This window comes from Salvelinus namaycush, unplaced genomic scaffold, assembly GCF_016432855.1.
Source record: "Salvelinus namaycush isolate Seneca unplaced genomic scaffold, SaNama_1.0 Scaffold475, whole genome shotgun sequence".
Lineage (NCBI taxonomy): Eukaryota > Metazoa > Chordata > Actinopteri > Salmoniformes > Salmonidae > Salvelinus > Salvelinus namaycush.
In genome coordinates, this window is record NW_024061170.1 from 47,443 (window position 1) to 57,905 (window position 10,463).

A 10,463-nucleotide genomic window follows, 5' to 3' on the forward strand; every position below is an offset into this window, starting at 1 on the left:
ACCTGTAGGTAACTAACCCCCCTGTTGACCTGTAGGTAACTAACCCTGACCCCTGTTGACCTGTAGGTAACTAACCCTGACCCCTGTTGACCTGTAGGTAACTAACCCTGACCCCTGTTGACCTGTAGGTAACTAACCCTGACCCCTGTTGACCTGTAGGTAACTAACCCTGACCCCTGTTGACCTGTAGGTAACTAACCCTGACCCCTGTTGACCTGTAGGTAACTAACCCTGACCCCTGTTGACCTGTAGGTAACTAACCCTGACCCCTGTTGACCTGTAGGTAACTAACCCCTGTTGATCTGTAGGTAACTAACCCTGACCCCTGTTGACCTGTAGGTAACTAACCCTAACCCCTGTTGACCTGTAGGTAACTAACCCTGAACCCAGTTGACCTGTAGGTAACTAACCCTAACCCCTGTTGACCTGTAGGTAACTAACCCTGACCCCTGTTGACCTGTAGGTAACTAACCCTGACCCCTGTTGACCTGTAGGTAACTAACCCCTGTTGACCTGTAGGTAACTAACCCTGACCTCTGTTGACCTGTAGGTAACTAACCCTGACCCCTGTTGACCTGTAGGTAACTAACCCCTGTTGACCTGTAGGTAACTAACCCTGACCCCTGTTGACCTGTAGGTAACTAACCCTGACCCCTGTTGACCTGTAGGTAACTAACCCTGACCCCTGTTGACCTGTAGGTAACTAACCCTGACCCCTGTTGACCTGTAGGTAACTAACCCTGACCCCTGTTGACCTGTAGGTAACTAACCCTGACCCCTGTTGACCTGTAGGTAACTAACCCTGACCCCTGTTGACCTGTAGGTAACTAACCCTGACCCCTGTTGACCTGTAGGTAACTAACCCTGACCCCTGTTGACATGTAGGTAACTAACCCTGACCCCTGTTGACCTGTAGGTAACTAACCCCTGTTGACCTGTAGGTAACTAACCCTGACCCCTGTTGACCTGTAGGTAACTAACCCTGACCCCTGTTGACCTGTAGGTAACTAACCCTGACCCCTGTTGACCTGTAGGTAACTAACCCTGACCCCTGTTGACCTGTAGGTAACTAACCCTGACCCCTGTTGACCTGTAGGTAACTAACCCTGACCCCTGTTGACCTGTAGGTAACTAACCCTGACCCCTGTTGACCTGTAGGTAACTAACCCTGACCCCTGTTGACCTGTAGGTAACTAACCCTGACCCCTGTTGGCCTGTAGGTAACTAACCCTGACCCCTGTTGACCTGTAGGTAATTAACCCTGACCCCTGTTGACCTGTAGGTAACTAACCCTGACCCTGTTGACCTGTAGGTAACTAACCCTGACCCCAGTTGACCTGTAGGTAACTAACCCTAACCCCTGTTGACCTGTAGGTAACTAACCCTGACCCCTGTTGACCTGTAGGTAACTAACCCTGACCCCTGTTGACCTGTAGGTAACTAACCCCTGTTGACCTGTAGGTAACTAACCCTGACCCCTGTTGACCTGTAGGTAACTAACCCTGACCCCTGTTGACCTGTAGGTAACTAACCCCTGTTGACCTGTAGGTAACTACCCCTGACCCCTGTTGACCTGTAGGTAACTAACCCTGACCCCTGTTGACCTGTAGGTAACTAACCCTGACCCCTGTTGACCTGTAGGTAACTAACCCTGACCCCTGTTGACCTGTAGGTAACTAACCCTGACCCCTGTTGACCTGTAGGTAACTAACCCTGACCCCTGTTGACATGTAGGTAACTAACCCTGACCCCTGTTGACCTGTAGGTAACTAACCCCTGTTGACCTGTAGGTAACTAACCCTGACCCCTGTTGACCTGTAGGTAACTAACCCTGACCCCTGTTGACCTGTAGGTAACTAACCCTGACCCCTGTTGACCTGTAGGTAACTAACCCTGACCCCTGTTGACCTGTAGGTAACTAACCCTGACCCCTGTTGACCTGTAGGTAACTAACCCCTGTTGACCTGTAGGTAACTAACCCTGACCCCTGTTGACCTGTAGGTAACTAACCCTGACCCCTGTTGACCTGTAGGTAACTAACCCCTGTTGACCTGTAGGTAACTAACCCTGACCCCTGTTGACCTGTAGGTAACTAACCCTAACCCCTGTTGACCTGTAGGTAACTAACCCTGAACCCAGTTGACCTGTAGGTAACTAACCCTAACCCCTGTTGACCTGTAGGTAACTAACCCTGACCCCTGTTGACCTGTAGGTAACTAACCCTGACCCCTGTTGACCTGTAGGTAACTAACCCCTGTTGACCTGTAGGTAACTAACCCTGACCTCTGTTGACCTGTAGGTAACTAACCCTGACCCCTGTTGACCTGTAGGTAACTAACCCCTGTTGACCTGTAGGTAACTAACCCTGACCCCTGTTGACCTGTAGGTAACTAACCCTGACCCCTGTTGACCTGTAGGTAACTAACCCTGACCCCTGTTGACCTGTAGGTAACTAACCCTGACCCCTGTTGACCTGTAGGTAACTAACCCTGACCCCTGTTGACCTGTAGGTAACTAACCCTGACCCCTGTTGACCTGTAGGTAACTAACCCTGACCCCTGTTGACATGTAGGTAACTAACCCTGACCCCTGTTGACCTGTAGGTAACTAACCCCTGTTGACCTGTAGGTAACTAACCCTGACCCCTGTTGACCTGTAGGTAACTAACCCTGACCCCTGTTGACCTGTAGGTAACTAACCCTGACCCCTGTTGACCTGTAGGTAACTAACCCTGACCCCTGTTGACCTGTAGGTAACTAACCCTGACCCCTGTTGACCTGTAGGTAACTAACCCTGACCCCTGTTGACCTGTAGGTAACTAACCCTGACCCCTGTTGACCTGTAGGTAACTAACCCTGACCCCTGTTGACCTGTAGGTAACTAACCCTGACCCCTGTTGGCCTGTAGGTAACTAACCCTGACCCCTGTTGACCTGTAGGTAATTAACCCTGACCCCTGTTGACCTGTAGGTAACTAACCCTGACCCCTGTTGACCTGTAGGTAACTAACCCTGACCCCTGTTGACCTGTAGGTAACTAACCCTGACCCCTGTTGGCCTGTAGGTAACTAACCCTGACCCCTGTTGACCTGTAGGTAATTAACCCTGACCCCTGTTGACCTGTAGGTTCTCCCAGACTCTGGAGAGGGTGTGTGTGGAGATCGTGGAGAGTGGTGTGATGACCAAGGACCTGGCCGGCTGCATCCACGGCCTGGCCAAGTGACTACACGCATATATACTACACTATACACTACAATACAGTACAGTCATGTCCGCAGTATGAACCTGGCCAAGTGACTACACTATACAGTCATGTCCGCAGTATAACCCTGGCCAAGTGACTACACTATACATTCATGTCCGCAGTATGAACCTGGCCAAGTGACTACACTATACAGTACAATACAGTACATTCATGTCCACAGTATAACCCTGGCCAAGTGACTACACTAGACAGTACAATACAGTACATTCATGTCCACAGTATAACCCTGGCCAAGTGACTACACTATACAGTACAATACAGTACATTCATGTCCACAGTATAACCCTGGCCAAGTGACTACACTATACAGTACAATACAGTACAGTCATGTCCACAGTATAACCCTGGCCAAGTGACTACACTAGACAGTACAATACAGTACAGTCATGTCCACAGTATAACCCTGGCCAAGTGACTACACTATACAGTCATGTCCGCAGTATAACCCTGGCCAAGTGACTACACTAGACAGTACAATACAGTACAGTCATGTCCACAGTATAACCCTGGCCAAGTGACTACACTAGACAGTACAATACAGTACAGTCATGTCCGCAGTATAACCCTGGCCAAGTGACTACACTATACAGTACAATACAGTACAGTCATGTCCGCAGTATAACCCTGGCCAAGTGACTACACTATACAGTACAATACAGTACAGTCATGTCCGCAGTATAACCCTGGCCAAGTGACTACACTATAGAGTACAATACAGTACAGTCATGTCCACAGTATAACCCTGGCCAAGTGACTACACTATAGAGTACAATACAGTACAGTCATGTCCGCAGTATGAACCTGGCCAAGTGACTACACTATACAGTACAATACAGTACAGTCATTTCCGCAGTATGAACCTGGCCAAGTGACTACACTAGACAGTACAATACAGTACAGTCATGTCCGCAGTATAACCCTGGCCAAGTGACTACACTATACAGTACAATACAGTACAGTCATGTCCACAGTATGAACCTGGCCAAGTGACTACACTAGACAATACATTACAGTACAGTCATGTCCACAGTATAACCCTGGCCAAGTGACTACACTATACAGTACAATACAGTACAGTCTTGTCCGCAGTATGAACCTGGCCAAGTGACTACACTAGACAGTACAATACAGTACAGTCATGTCCACAGTATGAACCTGGCCAAGTGACTACACTATACAGTACAATACAGTACAGTCATGTCCGCAGTATGAACCTGGCCAAGTGACTACACTATACAGTCATGTCCGCAGTATAACCCTGGCCAAGTGACTACACTATACAGTCATGTCCGCAGTATAACCCTGGCCAAGTGACTACACTATACAGTACAATACAGTACAGTCATGTCCGCAGTATGAACCTGGCCAAGTGACTACACTATACAGTACAATACAGTACAGTCATGTCCGCAGTATGAACCTGGCCAAGTGACTACACTATACAGTACAATACAGTACAGTCATGTCCGCAGTATAACCCTGGTCAAGTGACTACACTAGACAGTACAATACAGTACAGTCATGTCCGCAGTATAACCCTGGCCAAGTGACTACACTATACAGTACAATACAGTACAGTCATGTCCGCAGTATAACCCTGGCCAAGTGACTACACTATACAGTACAATACAGTACAGTCATGTCCGCAGTATAACCCTGGCCAAGTGACTACACTATACAGTACAATACAGGACAGTCATGTCCGCAGTATGAACCTGGCCAAGTGACTACACTATACAGTACAATACAGTACAGTCATGTCCGCAGTATAACCCTGGCCAAGTGACTACACTAGACAGTACAATACAGTACAGTCATGTCCACAGTATAACCCTGGCCAAGTGACTACACTATACAGTCATGTCCGCAGTATAACCCTGGCCAAGTGACTACACTAGACAGTACAATACAGTACAGTCATGTCCACAGTATGAACCTGGCCAAGTGACTACACTAGACACTACAATACAGTACAGTCATGTCCACAGTATAACCCTGGCCAAGTGACTACACTATACAGTCATGTCCGCAGTATAACCCTGGCCAAGTGACTACACTATACAGTACAATACAGTACAGTCATGTCCGCAGTATGAACCTGGCCAAGTGACTACACTATACAGTACAATACAGGACAGTGATGTCCACAGTATGAACCTGGCCAAGTGACTACACTATACAGTACAATACAGTACAGTCATGTCCACAGTATAACCCTGGCCAAGTGACTACACTAGACAGTACACTACAGTACAGTCATTTCCGCAGTATAACCCTGGCCAAGTGACTACACTATACAGTACAATACAGTACAGTCATGTCCACAGTATAACCCTGGCCAAGTGACTACACTAGACAGTACACTACAGTACAGTCATTTCCGCAGTATAACCCTGGCCAAGTGACTACACTATACAGTACAATACAGTACAGTCATGTCCACAGTATAACCCTGGCCAAGTGACTACACTAGACAGTACAATACAGTACAGTCATGTCCACAGTATAACCCTGGCCAAGTGACTACACTATACACTACAATACAGTACAGTCATGTCCGCAGTATAACCCTGGCCAAGTGACTACACTATACACTACAATACAGTACAGTCATGTCCGCAGTATGAACCTGGCCAAGTGACTACACTAGACAGTACAATACAGTACAGTCATGTCCACAGTATAACCCTGGCCAAGTGACTACACTATACACTACAATACAGTACAGTCATGTCCGCAGTATAACCCTGGCCAAGTGACTACACTATACAGTCATGTCCGCAGTATAACCCTGGCCAAGTGACTACACTATACACTACAATACAGTACAGTCATGTCCGCAGTATAACCCTGGCCAAGTGACTACACTATACAGTCATGTCCGCAGTATAACCCTGGCCAAGTGACTACACTATACAGTACAATACAGTACAGTCATGTCCGCAGTATGAACCTGGCCAAGTGACTACACTATACAGTATTATACAGTACAGTCATGTTCGCAGTATGAACCTGGCCAAGTGACTACACTAGACAGTACAATACAGTACAGTCATGTCCGCAGTATAACCCTGGCCAACTGAAACCTATGATTCAATCAGATTGCGGGTTATGAACATTGCCAGTTTTAAAGCTGGAATCCGTAATGGTGATTTTTTTTCTTCTGTTTGCGATATTACAACAGCAAAGAAGTTACTTCAAACAACCAATACTGTTTTTTTCCCCTCGGAGCGCTCCTCTCCTCCGTTTCATCATCATTACCACAATGCTGGACGCTCCTCTCCTCCGTTTCATCATCATTACCACAATGCTGGTCTCTCCTCTCCTCCGTTTCATCATCATTACCACAATGCTGGTCTCTCCTCTCCTCCGTTTCATCATCATTACCACAATGCTGGACGCTCCTCTCCTCCGTTTCATCATCATTACCACAATGCTGGTCTCTCCTCTCCTCCGTTTCATCATCATTACCACAATGCTGGACGCTCCTCTCCTCCGTTTCATCATCATTACCACAATGCTGGTCTCTCCTCTCCTCCGTTTCATCGTCATTACCACAATGCTGGACGCTCCTCTCCTCCGTTTCATCGTCATTACCACAATGCTGGTCTCTCCTCTCCTCCGTTTCATCGTCATTACCACAATGCTGGACGCTCCTCTCCTCCGTTTCATCATCATTACCACAATGCTGGACACTCCTCTCCGTTTCATCATCATTACCACAATGCTGGACGCTCCTCTCCTCCGTTAGGGTTAGGTCATCATTACCACAATGCTGGTCTCTCCTCTCCTCCGTTTCATCATTACCACAATGCTGGTCTCTCCTCTCCTCCGTTTCATCGTCATTACCACAATGCAGGTCTCTCCTCTCCTCCGTTTCATCATCATTACCACAATGCTGGTCTCTCCTCTCCTCTGTTTCATCATCATTACCACAATGCTGGACGCTCCTCCTCCGTTTCATCATCATTACCACAATGCTGGTCTCTCCTCTCCTCCGTTTCATCGTCATTACCACAATGCTGGTCTCTCCTCTCCTCTGTTTCATCGTCATTACCACAATGCTGGATGCTCCTCTCCTCCGTTTCATCATCATTACCACAATGCTGGTCTCTCCTCTCCTCCGTTTCATCGTCATTACCACAATGCTGGATGCTCCTCTCCTCCGTTTCATCGTCATTACCACAATGCTGGTCTCTCCTCTCCTCCGTTTCATCGTCATTACCACAATGCTGGATGCTCCTCTCCTCCGTTTCATCGTCATTACCACAATGCTGGTCTCTCCTCTCCTCCGTTTCATCGTCATTACCACAATGCTGGACGCTCCTCTCCTCCGTTTCATCATCATTACCACAATGCTGGTCTCTCCTCTCCTCCGTTTCATCATCATTACCACAATGCTGGACGCTCCTCTCCTCCGTTTCATCATCATTACCACAATGCTGGTCTCTCCTCTCCTCCGTTTCATCGTCATTACCACAATGCTGGACGCTCCTCTCCTCCGTTTCATCATCATTACCACAATGCTGGTCTCTCTCCTCCGTTTCATCATCATTACCACAATGCTGGTCTCTCCTCTCCTCCGTTTCATCATCATTACCACAATGCTGGTCTCTCCTCTCCTCCGTTTCATCATCATTACCACAATGCTGGTCTCTCCTCTCCTCCATTTCATCATTACCACAATGCTGGACGCTCCTCTCCTCCGTTTCATCATCATTACCACAATGCTGGTCGCTCCTCTCCTCCGTTTCATCGTCATTACCACAATGCTGGTCTCTCCTCTCCTCCGTTTCATCGTCATTACCACAATGCTGGTCTCTCCTCTCCTCCGTTTCATCATCATTACCACAATGCTGGACGCTCCTCTCCTCCGTTTCATCATCATTACCACAATGCTGGTCTCTCCTCTCCTCCGTTTCATCATCATTACCACAATGCTGGTCGCTCCTCTCCTCCGTTTCATCATCATTACCACAATGCTGGTCGCTCCTCTCCTCCGTTTCATCAACATTACCACAATGCTGGTCTCTCCTCTCCTCCGTTTCATCATCATTACCACAATGCTGGACGCTCCTCTCCTCCGTTTCATCATCATTACCACAATGCTGGTCTCTCCTCTCCTCCGTTTCATCATCATTACCACAATGCTGGTCTCTCCTCTCCTCCGTTTCATCATCATTACCACAATGCTGGTCGCTCCTCTCCTCCGTTTCATCATCATTACCACAATGCTGGTCGCTCCTCTCCTCCGTTTCATCATCATTACCACAATGCTGGTCTCTCCTCTCCTCCGTTTCATCGTCATTACCACAATGCTGGACGCTCCTCTCCTCCGTTTCATCATCATTACCACAATGCTGGTCTCTCCTCTCCTCCGTTTCATCATCATTACCACAATGCTGGTCTCTCCTCTCCTCTGTTTCATCATCATTACCACAATGCTGGTCTCTCCTCTCCTCTGTTTCATCATCATTACCACAATGCTGGTCTCTCCTCTCCTCCATTTCATCATTACCACAATGCTGGACGCTCCTCTCCTCCGTTTCATCATCATTACCACAATGCTGGTCTCTCCTCTCCTCCGTTTCATCATCATTACCACAATGCTGGTCTCTCCTCTCCTCCGTTTCATCATCATTACCACAATGCTGGTCTCTCCTCTCCTCCGTTTCATCATCATTACCACAATGCTGGTCTCTCCTCTCCTCCATTTCATCATTACCACAATGCTGGACGCTCCTCTCCTCCGTTTCATCATCATTACCACAATGCTGGTCGCTCCTCTCCTCCGTTTCATCGTCATTACCACAATGCTGGATGCTCCTCTCCTCCGTTTCATCATCATTACCACAATGCTGGTCTCTCCTCTCCTCCGTTTCATCGTCATTACCACAATGCTGGATGCTCCTCTCCTCCGTTTCATCATCATTACCACAATGCTGGTCTCTCCTCTCCTCCGTTTCATCGTCATTACCACAATGCTGGTCTCTCCTCTCCTCCGTTTCATCATCATTACCACAATGCTGGTCGCTCCTCTCCTCCGTTTCATCGTCATTACCACAATGCTGGATGCTCCTCTCCTCCGTTTCATCATCATTACCACAATGCTGGTCTCTCCTCTCCTCCGTTTCATCGTCATTACCACAATGCTGGTCTCTCCTCTCCTCCGTTTCAACAAAAACAATAACTATGTGCTGTTGGCTCAATCGGAAATTGCCTTGAAAAGCTGCAATGCCTATAACCCGCAATCGGATTGAATAGGGCCCTTAGTGTTGTCGTACACACCTTTCTAGTTCATCAAAGTGTTTAATCTAATCCAACCTTTCATGTGATTTTGCAGCTGCAAGCTGAATGAACATTACGTCAACACATCCGACTTTCTGGACGCCATCAGGACCAACCTGGACAAGGCTCTGAGCAAGTGAAGAGGAGGACGACAACACCACCACTAACTTAGATTAGATCTGTGTTGCTGCCATGTTGTGTTGTCTCTCTTTATGTAATGTTGTGTTGTCTCTCTATATGTAGTGTTGTGGTGTCTCTTTATGTAATGTTGTGATGTCTCTCTATATGTAGTGTTGAGGTGTCTCTTTATTTAGTGTTGTGGTGTCTCTCTATATATAGTGTTGTGGTGTCTCTCTATATTTAGTGTTGTGGTGTCTCTCTATATATAGTGTTGTGGTGTCTCTCTATATTTAGTGTTGTGGTGTCTCTCTATATTTAGTGTTGTGGTGTCTCTCTATATGTAGTGTTGTGGTGTCTCTCTATATTTAGTGTTGTGGTGTCTCTCTATATATAGTGTTGTGGTGTCTCTCTATATATAGTGTTGTGGTGTCTCTCTATATTTAGTGTTGTGGTGTCTCTCTATATTTAGTGTTGTGGTGTCTCTCTCTATATATCCTCCATTTTATGTTGAATCCAAGCCCCAGCAGGACGCCTTTAGCCTTTTGGTAGGCCGTCATTGTAAATAAGAGTTTGTTCTTAACCTTTTCTCAATAGGGGGTGCTGTTTTCACTTTATAAAAATTCGTTCCCAAATTAAACTGCCTCGTACTCAATTCTTGCTCGTACAATATGCATATTATTATTACTATTGGATAGAAAACACTCTCTAGTTTCTAAAACCGTTTGAATTATATCTGTGAGTAAAACAGAACTCAAGTTGGAGCAAACTTCCTGTCAGGAAGTGAGAAATCTG

The 10,463-nt window shown here is 47.0% G+C and overlaps 1 protein-coding gene across 1 annotated transcript in view; it reads left to right on the top strand.

Moving 5' to 3' along the window:
* Positions 1-9,948, top strand: part of LOC120041557 (isocitrate dehydrogenase [NADP], mitochondrial-like) — a 50,880-nt gene extending 40,932 nt beyond the window's left edge. The window contains exons 8-9 of the mRNA XM_038986434.1: positions 3,125-3,217; positions 9,607-9,948. Coding sequence (XP_038842362.1) covers positions 3,125-3,217; positions 9,607-9,691 — 178 coding nt within the window. The 3' untranslated portion in view covers positions 9,692-9,948. The remainder of the gene's footprint in view (positions 1-3,124; positions 3,218-9,606) is intronic.
* The last annotated feature ends 515 nt before the right edge of the window (positions 9,949-10,463 follow it).